This window comes from Pterocles gutturalis, unplaced genomic scaffold (assembly GCF_000699245.1).
Source record: "Pterocles gutturalis isolate BGI_N339 unplaced genomic scaffold, ASM69924v1 scaffold14949, whole genome shotgun sequence".
Taxonomy (NCBI): domain Eukaryota; kingdom Metazoa; phylum Chordata; class Aves; order Pterocliformes; family Pteroclidae; genus Pterocles; species Pterocles gutturalis.
Genome location: NW_010133473.1, coordinates 109834 through 130782, shown reverse-complemented (window position 1 = coordinate 130782; position 20949 = coordinate 109834). Strand labels below are relative to the sequence as shown.

General features: G+C 40.5%; 1 protein-coding gene across 1 annotated transcript in view; it reads right to left on the bottom strand.

Moving 5' to 3' along the window:
• Positions 1–19425: 19425 nt before the first annotated feature.
• The window catches only part of ZDHHC8 (zinc finger, DHHC-type containing 8), a gene marked incomplete at its 5' end in the record, with an annotated part of 21939 nt that continues 20415 nt past the window's right edge, over positions 19426–20949 (bottom strand). The window contains one exon of the mRNA XM_010081250.1: positions 19426–19597. Coding sequence (XP_010079552.1) covers positions 19426–19597 — 172 coding nt within the window. The remainder of the gene's footprint in view (positions 19598–20949) is intronic.

Below are 20949 nucleotides of genomic sequence, written 5' to 3'. Positions count from 1 at the left end.
AGCTGTTGTGGGTCCAGCGTGCGTCGTGTGGCCCGAGCAGCTGCGGTACACAGGATCGGTCTCTCGGTCTGCATTGGGCTCCTGGCACGGGAAACCGCGAACCAGCGTTTTGTGAAATACAGGGGGTCTCGGTGGAGCCGAGCTGGCTCACACCGGGCCGGGCGTTCCCGTCCCAACCGCCTCCAGAGGAGCAGCTTTGTGCCCTCTCCTGCCTGAACACTGCTCCTCGCTTCACAAGGAAGAGAGATCTCAGTTTAGTGCACCAGCATTGCACTGTGCACAAGAAACCATGTAGTCAAACTGGAACATTAATTATCCGTTGAGAGCAATGGCACTGTGCGGATAACCTCACGCTGGAAGCCTTTGGCAAAGAGAAGCAGAACAGCACACCTTTTTCCTGAGCTGACATCTGAAATTCAGCACCGATTTCTACCTGTTAAGCTCAGCAGTTCGCAAGGGGTGACAGAAATCATATTGAATCTGACTGTTGGGATGCTGGCAGATGTTACAGATTCCATTATTCAGCCTTTGTATATTTAATCGTGCACTCTTACCATTCCTATCCATCCATTCAAGCTTCGCCTCCCTACCCACATTCTCCCCACTTAAAATTGAACTATTCACCTTATTCCACTATATGCCAGCTGCATACAGCCAGATTTCAATCACTGTGACTCCAGAACACCTGAAAATAGTCTGTTCCCTCCCCCAAACACACCGAGATCTGTTCTGCTTGGTCGTGGTGCTACAGGGCTCCTTTGTTCCTGACTTACAGCAGAACTACAAGGACACTGTGCCTGCCCAAAAGAAAATGGTCTTTCTGCTAAAGAAATTAAACCACCTTCCAGCTCTTCCAGATGAGTGTCTTTCCCCTGTTCACCACTTTGTGTCTCTCTCACACATACATGCATGGTGCAGAGAAATAATGTGAGTGGAGTGCAGGTCCTTTGGTCTAGGACGTTTTACAGATCAACAGTGGCCCCCAGGGGTCAGACAGGTGAATTGGGGACCCTGATGAAAATTTGCTACAGACTAGATGTTTTTTCCCCCTCCTTTATCCTTCTTGCCTGCCTCATTCTCTATCTTTAAAGTACTCAGCTTTCTGTTTCTTCTTATGTATCTTTAAAATTTTAATTTTATTATTTTTCTTTAGTTTATCTTGGAAGTATTAGCCCTTATCATAGAGGCAGGTGCGTGAATGTATACAGTGTATGTTCTTTCTTATCAAAAGCCCAAAAGGAAAAAGTTTATTTTCAGAACTTCACATCCAGTTCCTCATAAACAGCACACTTCTTTTCCCCCAATTCTCAGTCTCTTAGCTTCCTGCAAATGATGTCTAAATCTTTTCCCCGCTATAACACCTTTTCTCTTTTATCCCTCATAACATTCTCCAGTAACTGCCCCACTGGTACCTCTTCCCCTGCAGCCTGCCCACTAACCTGAATCCCTGTTGCTGTATTGGACCTCCAATAACTCACAAAAGAAAGGTAAAAACTGCACCAGATACTGTCATCCACTTGGGGACAGGGACAGGCTGAAGCTGGATGGGACAAATAGTGCAATTCTTTATAATCTCTCAATTGCTTGAACTGAATTCTAAAATCATATGGTTCAGTTTGAAACCTCAGTGCTATTAAAGGTGCATCGATTGCGCAAATTTGACTTGAGGTCAAAATCCCAGTATAGACAGAGGCAAGTGTCCTGAGTGCATGACAATGGCACCAACTTACACCAGGGTTGGACTCAGTCCACTGCCAGAAAAGTTCGAGACTGTTGTTAAGCAATAATAAAAACTGTTTCCTCAGTGAAAAATGTATTACTGAACATCTGGATGATCTCATTGTGCTAGAAAACGATATTGTTTGCCTCAGTGCTGCATTTTGGATGTCATCCTTCTGTGACACCGCTTCACCATCAGAAATCTCCTGTGCATATGCTCACATTCTGCAGGGTTTTCTTCCTTGCTTTAGGTACTAATGTATTTATACCATTTACGTGCAAAAGTCTTTTGAGATTATCTTGGTTTTGCTCAGTAAGTCCAAAAAATGTTATTTTTAGTTAGATTATGCTTATAATTTTGTAAAACTTGCAATGCAATTAGGTTAAAAAAACCTCTAAAAATAGTATGTTGAACCATTACCACTAGCTTGAATATACAGTCTTGCATTACATTAATAACTACTTTTTTGCTTTTTATTTTTTTATATATAGTCATATTGCTACTATTCTAATCCAGTTTTATTGTGTTGTATTTCATCTGTGAGCAGAAAATCCATGTAAGAGGATAACAACCTACTGATGGTACCCACTAATGGAATTACTCTGTTAGCTAAACCAGTAAATTCTCGTGCCACTGATGCCATAGGTGCAGTACTCAGGGATGATTCCCAGAGGATCATCCCATTTCTGTGGCTACATGCAGAGCTACCGTCAAGCAAGGTGCCCAAGGTTAGGGTTGCCGTTTAACTATGTTGTGACTAGAACAAAGTAAAATGGAAGTCAGAAGGCCAGCATGGTTTGTGGCAACAGCAGGAGCAACGGCAGCCCTCGGGGTTAACATCACTACACCAGGAATACAAAGAAATTCTGTTTTCTGTATGGGACCTGGATCACTACAGGGATGAGTCAGTGTTTGGATGTTTTACCATTAGCTACAGGGAGATCAAGGGCAGGTCTCTAGCCTACAACTGGCAAGCAAAATTTATGAACTTTCTGGCATTTTTTAAACAAAACAATTAGAGTAATAAAAGGACATTTGAAATTAGGAAAATGTGGTTTTGAAAAGCCTTTTCCATGACGCCAAGCACATTTACTCCCCTTGTATCACCTTCCCAATGTAAAAAAAAAATCTGTAAATTTATTCTCAAACATTATGTCATTTGATCCGAATGTATTCAGGCATATACTGTGGACTTACTGCTGGCTTTCTTAAAGGAAATATCGATGTCATCCTGGCCTGCTTCAGACACAGCAAAATTTAAATGATACTCTAGTTTAAACTTTTGGGTTATAAAATGATGCTACTTAAGCTCACTTAATACATTTTTTATAGAGCAAGAGAGAATACTGCTTTTAAGCAACTTTGGCTTGTATGACTTGACCAGTTAAAAAAAGATTTTGATGCAGATACTGGCTTCCTGGCCATATCTGACCGCATCACTGAAGGGTAAGCACAACCACGCAAGTACTGTGTTGGTTAAATACAGCACAAAGTTTAGGGAGATTTTGGCATGCAAGAAAAGCCTACATATGTATATGGTAGCGGATCTTGAATTTAATCTGTCTGTTGTGAATCACCCACTAAAGGATCCTTCAGATCTCTTTTGACCAGAAAAAAATGAGAAAAGCTGATTTAGGATGAAAGACATGTCCTCTTCCCCAGACACACTCCAAGCATATTTAAAACTAGGCTTCACCTTAGCTAGAGCACAGAAAGACTTTATATAATGAAAAATTGATCCATTTCCTAGTTTTACACTCACAGACACCACCTTCCTAACTGAAGAAAAGTGAAAGAAATTTCTTTAGTAACACTGGGTATCACTGGTAAACTGAAGTATCTCACATACAGCTGTAAGGAACTGCTCTTCTTTCCTGTTGCTGAATCTCTTTCCTTACTCCATTAGTAAGGAGTAAGTCTCTTTAGTGCTCCGTGACTATAGTCTCATTAACACTGAGAGTTTAACAAAAATCTCCTTGCAACGTCTTGTACTTCTTAAATAGTCCCCAAATGGTTAAGACTGCAATGACAGGATGGCTCTAGGATAAAACTGCACATTGGTGTTATGAAGCCTTGCCTCTGATGGAAAGCATGAGAAGAGTTGCTACAGAGGGCAAGAATAAAAACTTCTAGAAAACTCCTTCAGGGGTGGGGGGTGTTCCCTGCCAGATCTTCAGTTGCTCTAGAATCACATGGGTGCGTGCCTTGAATGCTACAGGGCATTGCACATTTAGGACAAGGGATGTCACCCCATCATCTATAGGGTATTGTGTCTTCAGCTTTAGGTGTCTAGCAGTTTATTTTCAACAAATCCTTCTCAGCGTCTTAGCTTTCAGTCATTTAAAACCAGAAGGTTTCACTCTACCAAACACAAACATTCAGAGTTACAAATCAAAAGACACACCAAAAATATATTTGTGAAAAGAAAGACCTAAAAAAAGAAAAAAAAGTAATTTCTGAACTGGTACACAAGTTTTATTATTAGAGACTCTAGCCCTTCCATTTAAGTAAACACAACCAGTTCTGCCCCTGAAGTCATGCTCATGAAACTAAGGGTTTAGAACAGCAGTACCAACACTGCATTATCTCATGTAATGCTCTGATAAATAATGATGTATCACACCAGAAGGCTTTAATTTGAAACAGATGGTCTAAGGAATGGAAACATAAGCAAAGTATTTTACTGTAATCACTATCCAGGAAACAAAAGGGGATTTGGTATTATTGCCTCAAGGACCGAACTCCCCCCTCAACGTTTTTGTCTTAGATAAGAGTAAACTTTTATTTTGCTAAGGTAGCACAGGTGCTGCTGATGGCTCACAACAATGAAACAGAACTCGGGCATTTTTCCTAATCCTGATTAGGATTAGTGACAATTTACTTTTGCAACAGTATTTGCTGCTTTTGCAAAATTCAGCTGATCTCTCTTTACATCATTTTCTTTACATTTTTTCTGCTTTAGAAAGGAAAATACATTTGTAGTTGTTACAGACTTGTCAGTGTTGGCTTCTGTTGCATTTGATAGTAACAGTCACTACTAAGCACTCAGTATTTAGGCACCGCAGTCTATGCCCTAAACCCAGCTCTGCTTTTCACTGGGAAACCATTAAAAGACCTGATCTGCAAAATCGATTTAGCAGGAAAGAGAGCACTCTGCTGGCAAAATCATTTGAGCTACTGTTATGTACATAACTACAGAGTTTAGGAGATTTCTAGGTTTAACAATCCATTTAATGCTTTACAAGAAATATAAAGCCAAAATTCTAGCTCCCCCCAAATGGATATCCTTTCCTATCTCTCTGGCAGGAGCTGTTTCAGATATTCCCTGCTTTACCTCAGAAAAATCACCCTGGGGATGAGCTTGGCGCAGGCTGTCTAAACCCCGCTGTTCCTTTTTTTGGAAAGAAGCATTTAAATGCAGTGTTTTCACAAACAAGTTGGACTGAGGCTGTGCAGGCAAAACCCTGGGATGAAATAGTTTTCGGGGAAGTGGCTCTAAGTGCAGGTCTGGGGAACCTGCAAGACAGTCAGCGACATACGTGACATTCTCTGCTGGCGACACGGCAGAAATAGCAGCTGCAGCTCAGATTTGGCTAGATGAGCTTATCGAACACCACCCCCATTGCAGAGAGACTATGGCCCAGACCAAGCAAAGCACTTGCTTAGACTGCACCTACCTTTAAATACATGACTAATCTTCCTGAAGTCAGTGGACCTTGTCAGTATTGTGCCAGTGTTTAAAAACCCCACACTTCACAGGAGAGATGATGAGCTTGACACTTTTCTCAGGTTTGGGGGAGGAAGCATTTTTGTGTTTCAAGCTTTCTCTGCAATACTGAAGACATTTTTTTTCCTCACCTCTAGTGAAAAACTCTGAAACCCCCAAAGCAAGTGTTTACTTGAGACTTCAGGAGCTTGGGGCCTTAATCCCAAGCATTGAGATCAGTCTAAATGGGATATTCAACTGTTTAAACACAGATGTGTGCTTAAGGGTCTTATTACACATTAGTCACACTATCTAGTAAGCTTGGTATAAAGCCAGGAGCTAAGAATTCTTTAATATTAATTGCTATTCTCTTGACTTACTGTGTGACAAACACTTCAGTAAGAAATGGCCTGAGAGCGTTGTCCTGGGGGCTCTGCAGACTTGGTGAGCACAGGCTCCTTTCAGCTTTCCCAGTGTGGGCGAATTTCATGCTGCATTCGCTGGGTTTATGCCTCTAGGGAGAATACCAGTGGAAAGGTGAACTTGTCTCAGTGACAGTATTTCTCAAGAAAAAAGGGATGTAACGTACATCTACATGACTGCTGAGACACAGAAACAGCCTCGCCTCTGCTGACAGAGCTGATGAGCAGAGCATCAGACTGAGCAGGTTAAGAGCCAGTGCTTCCAAATAAGAGGAGTTAGTGCAGTTCAGTTGCTCTTTCTGTTCAGGGTTTATTTTGTGCCTGAACACAAAATGCAAAGTTCAGGACTGAGGAACGAGAGTCTAATCTCAGTTACAACAATCAGCACCTGGATCCTGTGGAAGTGTTCCAAACTTCTCTTAGTATAACTGAGACCTGTTCTGCAGCATAACACACACACTCCCACAGTCCGAATCTCCTGGCTGGGAGCACCGCATAACGATGCTATTTCACCTGAGATTTTTTTTTTTTTTTTTTTGATCAGCAAGTAGAAAATCATGGAGGGCATCTTCTCATATTACAATACTCATTACTATACATGTCGTCTTTCTGTCTCATTCCCAACACTAATAAGAACAGGACCTAATTATCCCCATTTATAAATAACTTTCTTCATCCTATTGCCGTCCAACAATGTTTTGGCAGGCATCCTCAGCAGAAGATTTGAAATTATGTCCCTGCCAAAAACTATTGGTGCTGATGAATCACAGCACACACAATTGAAAGGCTGTGGTTGCTTTTATAAATATCTGTGCACATACATACGTATGTATATATGTGTGTATATATGTGTGTGTGTGTATAGCAACTTGGAAACTGCTATACATATGGATCAGGCAAAATGGCATGGTGGCTTTTTCTCCGTTCCAAGTGATGTTACTGAGCTTATTCACTCAAATTCCTGCTAATGTGTTCATGCATTTCCTAGGAAAATTTTAAGGACCCTCAGGTTAAAACCAGCCCTCTGCATTGAGCTAGTCTGACCACCACACTAGTTTAAGTTATCAAAGTCACCAGTTGTAGGACTCAAGTGACGAATTTATTCCTGATAACATAGTGTAGGCAGTCATGGAGCATCCAAGGAACTAGGCTTCAAAAATCAACTAATGTCAACCCGGACTAACGAGCACATCCTCATGCAGGGGATTGCTCATAACAGCAGCAGAGTTAATGCTGCACTAAAGGATACCTGTGTTGCTTTTCTCTTGGTCAAGCGATACAGTTTTCACAACATCCCGGGGCAATTTAATCTGCTTTCTTGAAAAAGTTCTGCCTTGTGTTTTCATTCTGCTTTTTGATAATAATGTTAATTTAGTGCTCACTGTTTCTTGTACTGTGGGAAACAGTTACTCATTCCTTGTTCGCTTCCTCCATAGCATTAATTATGTCACATATCAGCTTTAAACCAACTGGGTTCAAGAGAGAGTTCTTGATGGGAGATGCTCCAGAGAGAAACTTTTTGAAGAGAATTGGTTTTCTATCCTAACTTATTTGCCACTAGCACTTTACTATTATAACCTGTGACTTTGCTTCAAAAAGAAGGAATGAATGAAAAGTACTTAGCTGAAATGAACTACAGGTTCATTAGCTAAAATAATTGTTGCTATTAGTAGGAATTTATGCAGAATTCTTTTTAAAATATTAGCAAAATCCATATTCAGCAGCCATTGCTGTAGCAATGGCTGAAACACACAGTATACATTTTATCCAAGTTTTTTGAATCTGAGTTTCAGATCTTCTATAACATACTGCAAAATGAAGAATAATAAGCAATTTACTGTTGCTCCAGACTGAATTTATGTTTTGTAATTAATTTAATATGTCATATAAAACTTTGAACTGTAAGCTGGACTGGAAAAAAAATTACAAATGTTTTCTTCTTGCCAACTTCAACAATTTGGGGAGGGGAATTACTTTTACAGTGCTTCACTCTGGCTTTTTTACAGCACATTTGCCAGACACATGGCATTGAAAGACTGGCTGCTGCTTAAAATTAAAAATAGATTTTATACTAAAGGTGTCCCTCTAAGATAACTGCAGAGGAATGTGAAATTGCCAAAAACTAATGGCTATCCTGAGAGGACAGAGATCCATTTGAACTTTTCCCTGCCAGCCTGCTTTCAGTCCCCAGCCAAACCTGTCATAAGGCTCGGAAGATGTATGTTATTCCTCTGCCTTATACTCCTGCCCTTATCAAAGCCCTGCCTACATTATAACCTTCTGTCTTTCTGCAAAATAATGATGGAAATCCATCTGGAACAGGATGAACAGATCTTCAGTGTACTTAACAGCATGCTGCTGACCCAGCCAATTAATCCTCCATGCTGACAGAAAGCGGAGGAAATTTTTTCTTCCCAGCAATAAACCCAATTGCCCTTTGCTGTCTTTTGACACTGCCTATTCTCTTTCATGTCAGCTGAAGAGACTTCTTTTCCCTTTTTCCTTACCTCTGTTTTCTCTTTGTCCTGAGCTAGGGACTCTAAGAATGCCCTCTGAAGTCCCATACCTCTGCCACAAGGCATAGTGTCCATATGGTCATCATATAGCCTCCCTATTGCCAACAGATTTCAGACCTCGCCCCAAGGAATGGCCACATGACCCAACACTGCAAGTCACTTAGCAATTTAAATCCAGAGCATCTCAACTTCTGTGTCGCAGTGGAATAACAGCTGCTAAATGTGATGTGACTTTCCCAAGGTCACAGAGTAAGATGGTGACACAGCTGCAAACACAAACTGTCACCGTTTCCCAGGTCTGTGCTTCACCCAAACAGGGCAGCAGGTAACACATCCTGATCGCCAAAGAGAAAGACCGTGGAAGAGCTCACTGCTTAAAACTGCCCAGCGTTAGAGCTAGGAGGGAGCACAGACACACTGTGCCCAGAAAGACACTTCATGGGTCTCTGCTTCAGGCAGGCAAAGCATTTCTGGGTGCATGGGTTGTGCAGTGACTCCATCTAACAGCAGGATGCTGAGATTCCCTCTGGTGATCAGTCTCTGTGGGTATATATATAAATAAACCAAAACCAAGGATAGCACACCCGGCAAAGCATTTCTGGGTGCATGGGTTGTGCAGTGACTCCATCTAACAGCAGGATGCTGAGATTCCCTCTGGTGATCAGTCTCTGTGGGTATATATAAATAAACCAAAACCAAGGACAGCACACCCCAAGTCTCTTGTACCCAGAAAGGACTCTCTCCCTCATTTGTGACACAGTGCTGAAATGCCACTCTGCAGCATCCGGGGCTTTAGATAAATATGAAGAGAGTCTGTATAGATATCTCTAGGATTTGTGGAGATATAATTTAAAAAATTATTTTCAAAAATACATGAAAATACTCATAAAGAATATTATAAATTCAGTAAAAATGATTATTTTCAAAAATACATGAAAATACTCAAAGAATATTATAAATTCAGTAAAAATTAGGGAGAAATATAGTAAGTTACTATGGTATCTTTTCTTATGAAGGTGTTACAGATCTTGAAAAATGAAGCTATTCTGTGCTTCAATGTAAGTGGAAATAAATATATTTATTTTGCCTCTACAGTTAAATAAACTCATGCAACTTCTGTTTACACATGCACACACATAATCTTGCTATTCCTTAAAGCAGGATGTGCTTTCCTGTGTTAAAAATCCCAGTGATGACTAATTTTAACTTCTAAGTCTTTCTTGCCCCTTTACTAGAAAGGGAGTATTGAGTAAAAGACCATACTAGCGAAGGAATTATTTCATGCTCTAATAGACAATGCTATTCCTTCTTTGATAATCATCATGTGCTATGAATACGGTATTGTAGATAAATAGATACGTATTTCTGTACAACATTAAAACAGACACAAAAAAGACAGGAATTAATAACAGCTTTCTCATAGCAACACAGCAGCTCAGTCCTTGCTCTCAAGAAACAATGGAAAAGGCTGTATTTCCTCAGCAGCCCATGTCAATGACTGCGAAACTCAACTCTTCACCGTGTTCTGTGCTGCAACAATACACTGCAGTGTCCCCCCTTTTTGAGATCACTCCCAACCTACAGCTATTTCGTCTACTGTATTTCTGCTCAGTAATTTCAGTTTTTATTATATATATGTACAACTCTTCCAATAAGCAGGCAGGGAAGAGTGGAATTGCTTAAGGCAATGAAGCATATGGTCTCTTGGCGTGAGGATTGTGCTGTGTGGGTATTATGCAGAGGGTTTGGATTATCAGGAAATATGCAGGAGGTCAAGGGAAGGATCAAGGCAGAAATGCCTTTCATGTATTTACTAAAACAGCTTTTCCAAAGTCCAGTGTGAAGGACCAAGACTACTGTCAGCAACACCCATCACACAAACACCCAAAAACTTCCTGCCCAAAAGCATGACCTGGAGTGATGCTTTCATTTGAGGTTAAATAGGCTCCAATCTGCCCTGCTGCTCTGGATTACCTATGGGATGCATCTGCTTGACTCCAGCTACACAGCTGATCACAGAATGACCCGGTTTGAGCCTCCCACAAACACATTTGTGAGGTCAGGAAGTCACATCCCCATCTGACACAGAGCAAAGAGGCATGGAAAGACATACGAGTCAGGTAGTGGAGCCAGGAACCCATGCCAGGATGCCTGAAGGCCATTCCCGTGCCTTAAGTGTGGACTGTGTTTCCATCTAAACATCTAACTGGTGCATCTCTTACTGCGAATCATAGCTTAACACTGGGAAACTGCCAATAAGATAGCAGTGCAGAGCACGTGCATTTTGATATCGAAGACTGTGGACAACAACAAAGCAGTTGGTCTGCATTATGTCATAGTGTGTCTGAAAAATTAGCCATAACCAAGTACCACCTATTTATAACTACTTACTTCTCTGGTTTTAAGTCTGTTATTTTAGATATCCGTCAATGAGACAACAAGGGCTGATCCCCAGGCCAGATGGATTCGTAATATTCAGACTGCAAAAATAGGATCATGCCATTACTCACTGCATTTACTCAGACGCAGCAGTTTCTGCAATGTGAGTTTTTCCTAAGAAAAAGTAGCATTGGTTTGTATTTATAAAAAAAACAACAACAAAAACCCTTTCACCATCTGTTCAAATGACTGTACAAGAGAAAAAGCTGACAGTAAAGCTGTATTCCGCTAAACCACCTGTGCCTGGGATTAGAACCAGATTATAATGCCATTTTATGAGCTTCCACATTCATCTGTCATCCAGAGATCCCACATGCTCTGCACCCACGTAACTGAAAGCGGATTTCAGCATGTATGCTCCATGGCAGGGAGGTGTGCTTTGCAACTGGCACACACAGGAGCCGTCCACCCCATATCCATTTGAATGCAGGGAGAAACCATGGCCCGGAGCCACTTACCTGCACACCGCATGAAAGGACAGGCCAGAGGCAGAAGAGCATTGAGTTGCTGCTTCACTAGTAAACCCAAATTCCCCCTGGCTGCCTGCCACTCAGGTACACCCACATGAAGGGTACTCATCTAAGTTCTCTGTAGTAGGGACAAAAGCTCCTTGAAAAATAATTGGCCCAAAAATGGGATGTGCTTATGAAATTCCACTTTCCCCTTTGTCCCCTGTTGTGGGAAAAAAAATTACAAATATTTAATTTGTTCCACGTTAGAGGCTTGAAGAAGTTCTAATGTCAATGAACTATAGCAGAGAGCTAACTCCTGTGGGTGTCACTCCCAATGGCATGTCGAGTATAATGAGGCCCCATTAATACTAAAGGAGAAAACTACCACTGATTTCAGGAGAGCTAGGATTTCAGTGTGTGCTAGGCATGGCCATCATGAGCTTAATGTGTTATTGTGCCACTCTGAAAACAGGAATTCTCATTTCAGGTGTTCAAGTATTCAAGGCTTGTGATTTTGGTGTGGAAAGCCCTACACTGAGTCCTCATTGCTGACTGTGTGTAATGACATGATTTATTGAACACAAACTCATCGGCATGCTTCGGTTCCACAACAACAGTGCTAACTAAATAACGGTTCTTCATTTGTATGGAAGGCTACTTTTTCCTTTAAAGTGTTCCAGACATTGCCCTTAGTCCAGCCGATGAGACACATCCTCCCCATGATTTCCTTCAGTTACCACCAAGTTCAGTGGGACGGTTTCACACACACAGAGAATGCTCAAATACACCCTTGAAAATCCTGTTCTTACCCCATATTGAAGAAACAGATGGATAGTACAAGCCTCACATGGAGGCTAGGAGTTTGTAGGTGTGAAATAAACTTTAGGAGGTAGTATATGGCCCTCATGGTTTTTACATGGCAGATACTTCGCAGAGTCTGCTGAAACAAAGGTGTTTGAATGAATTATATTTGTAAAATTGTTTTATTTCAGAAAGGGGATATTTTTTAAAATACAAGACTTATCTGTGGTACGCCTATTATTCTATAATGCAACTCAACTCCTAGAAAAGCTCACCAGCTGTCAGAATCTGCTGTGTAAGTAATGCCTACACTTCTGCCATATAGTCTGATCAAACTGGCCTATGCCCACAAATGCAGAAATTACTTTGATTAATGAGGAATGGATAGACAGAATATCTTAACACAGTCTAGAAATATTGGTAAACCTCAGCACTGCCCACAATGCTCACATAACCTCGCATGCTGTCCATCTCAGGCCAAATATATTCTAGATCTAATACCATACGGATAGGCTATGTCAGTGCTTTATATTCCTTGCAAATAAATTTCAAAATTACTGTCTGAAAAATCCACACAAGGGATGCATGTGTGAAAGGTGAGCAGGATGGAAACACAGCATGAAATAATTTGTAAGGGAAAGGAAACATGAATAATCTTCCTTACAGTCAGGAGATGAGCGTCCCTTCCACAGAAGCCACTTTTCTCTCTCTAGATAAGATCCACTGTCTGAAACTCTGCAAAAGTCCCTGTTCCATATCTAGCTAGAGTCATTAGTATTGCATCCCTGTTGGCAGAAAAAAAAATAAATAAAAACACTTGGGGAAGGAACCAGTTTGCCCGTTTGAAAGAACTGGTGAAATACCATCAATGCCAGTGGGGCCGAAGGATTCTTGTTGCCACGGCCAAGAGCCAGTTTTATCAAGGCCACTTGTTTGAGGCGATTTCCAACGGTTCATCTAAGGTCTCAGCTTCCCCTGAAAGACAGCCCGTTCCTTCCTCCTGCACCTCTCCTTTCTAGGTCTGAGCGCTGGGGTGCTCTCAGGCATCCCTCTTGCTCTTGTATATTATCCACTTTCTCCAAGCTTCCATCACTGCTTTCCCTTCTGTCTGAATATCCCTTAAAACGGTGGGTCTACCTACCAGTCTTCCATGGCCTGGAACATAACCACTGGCAGAAACACTGTTTCCAGTCTACTTTATTTGCTTACATTTTAGTAAGTATTTCTGGTTTTGTGTTTTGCTGCTGATAACAACCTTTTTTTTTTTTTTTTCCCTATCAACACAGATCAATTCCATTTAAAATACACCGAATAGGGACACCTGTAACTACTTTTACTTGAATATATGTACACAGTTATGTATACATTATATACATAAAGGCATTATATATACATATATATACACATATATATAAGGCACTGTAAAATGTACCATCACTTCTCTAGAACTGTTTTTAATCTGAAAAAGTAGATCATATTTCTACATATAATTTGAAATGTCTAACCAAGACATTTTTAAAATGTTTCAGGGTTACAGAGATGTCAGCTGTGAAATAAGCCTTATTTTAAAATTCAAGTTATTGTGACAAGATGAACAAAACCTATTTTGACGGTAATTCTGATCTATTCACCTGTATAAATAGTTTCCTTTGTCCCTCCTTATTATGTTCCAAAATGTGAACTGAAACTTGTCCTGCAGAATAAAAAAAGAACAATAATGGAAAAATGAATACAAACTTGGATAATTTACCCATTACTTAGAGAGAGGAAAGCCAAGATTGCTGTAAGCCAAGATATCTTTTAAAAAAAAGTACTAAAACAGCTTATATAATTCTGTTTGATGTAGCCAAGATCAATGGAGCCTGGTGATTATGTTTTTGGCCATTTTATATAGATATAAGATAACCCCTGCCATGTGAAGACGTGACAGCACATAAATATGACTGGCATTTATAATGAACATGCTTGAATGGATCCTCGCTTAATGTAATTAACCTATATATGCAAATTACAGCATCAGGAAACCTGCAGCAGCTGCTGTTAGGAGGGCTTGGCAACTGTGCATTTTATAAGCCAGTCTTACAGATCAAACGGACATATTTTCAAGGACTAGAACCAGATAGATAGATCAAGACAGTAAAAATTGTATATCTTTGGGATGTATAAATCCAAATATCCTGGACAGAATATTTCTACAAATATAACATTTTTTCCACAGTTACTCTGTAGCAATGATTCACAATTGTGCCAGACCACAAGATCCCTATTAACCCCACAACTTTAATAAAAATCAGTATAGAGAACTTCATTTAGTGTTGTTTTATGGACCACCTACTGTGGCCTCACAAGCATGACCCATTGGTCACAACTAGGAGACAATCTTTTAAAGACTCAGCATATTTTCTACTCTACCGTAAGCACCTTGAAAATGAGACTTAACCAGCAATAAATTCTTTTAATATTTTGTCACCTGCAGATTTCGCACTGGAACTGGCCTTTACTACTGTTTCAGTTCACGTTTTGCACAAGTAGAAGTGAAAAAGAGCAGCGCACCATGAACCATCTCAGCAAACGAATGCACCTGAAGTGTAACTCATTGGAGAAAACTGGACACTTGAAAATACTGAAGTGACTCAAAGGTTTAAAAAATATATATGTATTACGAGAGCCACAAAAAAGGTTACAGACAGAGCTCCACAAAGCCTGCACGGATACATTCCAACAATTCAAGGTGGCAGAACAGGTGAAATACAGACCATAAAAACGGTTCGACATTAACTTTCCAGACTGTCAGAGACAGCAACCTTGACCCCATCTTTCCCATACAAAAAAAATACTGAATATATATATATCTATATATCTATATCTCTAGTCTGGACCACAGATATAGTCCAAAGAAAACCACATTGCAATTTCCACATTAGGCTTATAGGAGAATATGCATCATCTGAGGAACGTCCATTATAACGCCCATGAGGTGATTATCTTAGGCCAAGTTGACATAACGTTGCGCTTGGTTAGCAATTTGAGAACAGCAACACAACACAGTTCATCTGCTGCACATGGCTACTAACACATAGCTCTGTGCAACCCTCGGAGCTGACTTAACCAAACTAAGTAATTACATTTGTTTTGTTTTAAGTTAAAAAGAAAATGCAAATGTAAGATATTAGGGCAGTTCCTGCTATCACCTTTCTTAAAAACTCAAGACTTGAAGACTTCTTTAATGTACTTGCTTACAGTTGCATTGTGAGACTGTATTAATGATCTTCAGGAAATTATACCACCTTGAGGCTTTTTCCCTTGTTCACTTCAGGTTATGTCTGCATCCAGTTTCGACATAGGGGGCCAAATCCTGGTTCTATCAGTGCAGTATTTGGCCCAGAGTTTCAAAGTCTTTGCTATTCAGACTTTCCTATGAGGTCAACAAAGAAAGTAGTAAAAAAAGAAAATATTAAGGCTTCAAGTAAAAATATTTCCTCTCTCTCCCACCCATGTAGTAAGGTACATTTAATTTCATAATACTCAATATATTATACAATTAAAGATACAGAGATCCAACTTTTCAAGGCAGATTGTACTACAATGAAAACCTGGAGGCTAAATGGTAATGCATGAACAGGGAACAAACGGCTAATAAAATGCAATATGCAATGAAAATTGATGCATAAACTAAACAAAAACTATTGCTGTTTTTTAAATAAGTAATATAATCCACAGCTAAAAAATAAAAACATGTTGAAAAGATTTAAGACTTCTGAAACATGAAATAAACACGACAAAAATTAAGAAGCTACTTTACAAGATGTGTTAACTTGTGCTGGATTTTCGTGGCTGATCCCCACCTGCTGTAAATCAGCATCACTTAAGTGATGAAGCCACACCAATTTACACCAGCTGAAGATCTGGCCTGCAATGTCTGTAAAAACTGAGACTATCTGTGCAGAAGAACCTTACTGCTAATCTGTAAACTGCTTGAAGAACTATGCTTTAACATGGGCTGGATTCTGCTCCAAAATTAGACTTAATAAATAGGTCCCTAGTCCCACAACAGGAGCTATGGAAACAGACACTTACATTTATGAGAAAATAGCTGCAGGTTCAGTGCCTTGGATGGAAATGAGGCTGGATTTGCTGCATGCAATCTCCTGTTAACAGTTCTGCTTAGATTATTCTTTCAGAAGATTGAATAATTTACTCCAGGCTATGTGCACTGAATTATATGCAAACCTCAAAAGGAAAAAAAAAAAGACTTTGGTACCATTGTAAACCTATTAACAAGTCGGATGTCTCTCAGCTGTGGGCAAAACTACTCACAAAATCTATAATCCTTACATCTGAACCTGTAATGACAGAGTGCATTCATTCTTTCCTCCCTTACCCCTTGTGAACTGTGTCAAAATAACCCTGGCTATTAGTGCTCTATACACACAGTACTGTGTTTAGTCTTACTGAGAAATCCTCTCATGAACTAATGTAGTTAACTTCAAAGGCTCTTTGGCCCTTCAAGTTCCTCAGTAGCTTTTTCATTTATAAATGCAGGAGAAAGAACGATCAAAGTGGAGCATCACTGGGATGCAAATCTCAAATATTACATTGGTGCAAATTTTCAGCCTTGCTTGCATGAATTTCATGTACATATTCAAAGATACATGATAAAATGTGCCCTTGTCTAGCTCCCTAGCCCAAATTCAGTGTGTCACATATCCTGCCTTCATCAGGGCTTACATATGGCATACATGATACTTTAAAAACAAGTAAGTCTTGTGATACTCTATGCACCAGAGTGAATTCCAGTCCTTGAGGAAGTACTGCATCTTCCTGAGGAGTTAACATCAGGGTACAGTTGCAGATTAATAACAGTTAAAGATGGAAGAAAGCTATAAGGCCATCTGGTCTAGCCCCTTGCCCCTGCAGGCTCACTTCGTACAGAAATTTTTGTAATGACTGAACCAAATATAGTTTGAGTGTCCTAAATAGTTAGTCTCCAATACTCTGCCTTGGAAGACTATTCCACTGTCCCTTCCTCTCCATTTTTTCTGCCCCCTTCTAAACGTAGACCATTGGTTACCAGTGACAACCCGTTGATTTACCTTTGGTTTTACATCTTTTAGCTAAATATTTGTAAAATTATGATACTCAATTTCCATTTCATTGCTTAGCCAGTAACATGTTTTTAGCCCTTTAAATCTTCTCATCAGCCAGGCTGCCCAGTCTTTCAATATATATTGCTCCATCTGTACCTGGTCCAGTTTGCCAGCACCTTGTGGTGCCTCCAACTAAAGACAATATTCTACCTGCCAGTGAGCAAATCTGCATAGAGAGACTATTGCTTCTCTGCTCTCCAATATCCCTACAGTAGGCATTTAAAATATCACCACGTCAATAAATGCACACCAGTTTCTAGTTCACTCTCTCAGAGCTTTGGCCTATTGCAGCTGCATTGCTTTCCAGGCAACATGGAGCTTTACACAGAGAGATGATTAACTTTCTTACGTTCTCTTCAACCTTCCTCTCCAAAAAATGATGTGATGTACTAGGGTCATAATAAGTATGTATTGCAGCAGATGTCAAGATTTATCAAATCAAAAGATAAATTTTAACCAGGCAAAACTGAAGTCAATGTTTGCCCTCTGGAATAATTAAACTCAACATACATGAAAACAAGTAAGATGTTATCAATACATTTAAGATGTTATCCACACATTCTGAATTGCTACCAAATATCTGAAGAGCTCTCCATTACAGTCAAGGACTGAAAGGGATTCAATCCCTTGAAATAAATATCCTGAAAAATGATGAATTTAGCTCTCTAGTCAAAACTATTCACCAGGAAAACCAGGTGGGAAGTTGAAGTTTCATATGCTGACTGGCTCAGAGATAAATAATCATTTTTAGTGACTTGGGCAACAGTCGCTCAGGATATTCTTAATTGCACACATGATCTGGCTAGTTAGCATTGGTCCAGATCTCAGTACTTTTGACTTCTGGGATGGTAGCTGAATAGGAGGATAAAAGAGATAAGGAATGGAGAAAAGAAAAAAAAATTCCATTTGTCCCAAAATTAGCTTTGCCAGAGTCCTCATATTTGTAACAAGAGTAATGCAACCCTTTCTTGTTTCATAGTAAAGTTGTCTTTAAATCCAACAAAGTAAATGTAGTTTTCTGGAGACAGGAAAAGGAAACCTCAGCATGTTAAATAGATTTGATTGATATTATTTTAAAAAGTTGTTCCCCAGGGGAAAAAACCCAAACGGAAAATCCTTTGTCTAACAGTATTGAAGACCAGAGGGAATGTGCTAGTTATTAGGCAGGTAGAAAATTTATATCCTTTAGATGTACGCTTGGCTCAGTTACACACACTGTAAATTCAACAGATCATGATGACCTTGCTGCAAGATTACACAAACGGCACCAGGGCAAGGCAGTAAACCATGTTATTGCCTAAATCCAACAGGTAACAAGGAGGGTGCGCGGAAAGCAGCTGACAGCTGTTTAAAATATGTTCCCATCCAAACATTTCCTTCCTTATCTGCTTGGTTTTGTTTCCGAGTCAGAGAAGCCTTTAAAAACCAGAGGGAGCAAGAGGTCAGAGTGGAAGATCCTTACTGGTGTTGCAGTCCTTCTCCACGAGAGACGAACACACACACATGCGCACGCACACACACACACACGATTTCACACACAGGGAGGCGAATGGCAGACAGTGAGAAGCTGTTGTTATCCTTTTTCCTGCTCCCATCCGGAACTAGGGAGCAGGGAGGCTTTTAAAGACGACACGGTGTTTATGGCCCAAGTGCTCTTGCCTTTCTCCTTCCCAGGAGGAGGAACCCGACCTGCAATGCCTTGGGGACACAGAGCAGTTCTCGCACACGCAGACTGCCCAGCACAGGAAGCCTGCTTTCCACGTCGGTAGGAAAACAGCAGTTGGGCCTCTGACTCCTGCTGGACACATTGCTGGCCAGAAGAACTGGAAAGGGGCATGGGAAAAACTGAACGATCCTGGACTGACCGTACTTTTTCACAGCACAACTGGTACACAACAGGTTTGTTGGACACACACACGCACAATGGCTTTGGCGCTCTCTTGCATGAAAGAAATCCACTCTGTGGTTGTGGTAGCCAGTTCCCACCTCTTCAGGAAGGTTCAGGAAGAGTCTGATGGACTGTACAATTTCATTCCCTCAAAAATAAGGCTGCAGCTGTTTTTTGGCCAAAAGAGAAAGATGATAACAGAACAAACCCAAAACAAGAAAAGGAGAGTGGCCAGCTTCTGCTGCTCCTTCTTTGTTGTTATTTGAGTCTTCACAGTGCTCCTAGCTTCATGGCTGGCTGAGTGGATGGCTCTTTATTTTTAATTAATTTTATTTTACACTGAAATTTCATAGGTTGTTCCACCAACTCCAGAGACCTTCTTAACATTTGAGTGTCTAGCAGGGCTGACAGGTGTCCCCTGGGAACTTGATGTTGAACCCAACCTGGATATTCCTTTTGGCTGTCCGTTTATTTTACTGTGAGGTGTCTTCAACTGCATGTCATCCCTGCATCAAAATAAATACCAGAAGATGCAATGTTAGTGACCAAAGTGTGATACCAAATGGCTTCATTCAGGATAAACCATTATCCCTGTTACCCTGAGTCCCAATGTTGCAAAATACTCAAGCATGGGAGCAACCTGGTTGAAGCCAATATACTTGATGAAAAGCCACTGAAATGAGATAAATCATTTGGCCATTAGGTTAGTGGATCAGACCTCAGTAATATTTGTTCATTTAATTACTTGCTTCAATGTTTTGTTGAATCAAACTAATTGCACAGCCATTTGTAGGATGCAGGAAGGTTTAACTGTCACCACTGTTGACCTAAAGCCAAACTGTGTCTTACAGTCAGCAATAAAATAGCTTCCCAGTTACATATCCAGTTAAACAAAATTATGTTCCTCATCTCTGAAAGACGTAAAAGAGCTGAAGCGTACAACTTCTTTATGACAGAAGACACAAACTGAATCAAGTCAGGAAGCACTCTAGGATGCCTGTAATTAAAGACCATATTCTGGATGGGTTCTTTTAAAACAATTTCCTTTCTTATGACCTACTGCCAGGGAGCACGGACAACAGGCTTTCCTCAAAAGATCTTTTAAATCTAGGTCACTACACACTAAAGCTTAATGTGTCTCATCCCCGAGACTCCCAAAGTAATTAGATAAAAGCCTACCAAAGAAGTGCCAGCACAACCCTGATCTGCTGTAGTCTCACATCATACTCCTGCACGGTGGATGTCTGCTTGGGTTTGCCTCAGACTGAAGTTTAAGACCGGCTCACGCCAGCAGCACTGACCAGGGGCTGAAATACCTTCCAGAGGGAACACTTTCTGTCTGCCTGAAAACTAAGGCAGCCTGAACTATTTCAGACCACCCTGACTTTTTCTGGAGGCCTGAGGGTTCAATGGATTAACCACATTCAAAAAGCAATTTGTTTCTTTACATGCGTCTGCAAAACAAAATGAACACAGCTCTTGATAGGCTCAGAATAACTCCAAAACTCCAAAACTAAAAGCACTTTTTATGCGGCAACCTGGTCTGACAGCTGTGCCTGGAGCTGGAGCAGCAGGTCCATCAGCTCACACCAGCCTGGGTTCTGCTACGTTTAAGCACTAGAGAATGGAGCCGTGGATATCTGAAGCAGCAAAACACACATATATAAATATATTTTTTAAATAGTGTGGTTTCATAAAATGCTGCTGTATCCCCAAACAGCCAAAATGCCAGGGACCAAATTCTACATTTGTCTTACCAAAGTATTATGAAACCCCTAACTGAGTGCTGAAATTTTCCTGAAGAATGCATCTGCCCTGTGAAACAAGGCAGAAAGGAGCTGGGGAGCGTTAAGGGAAA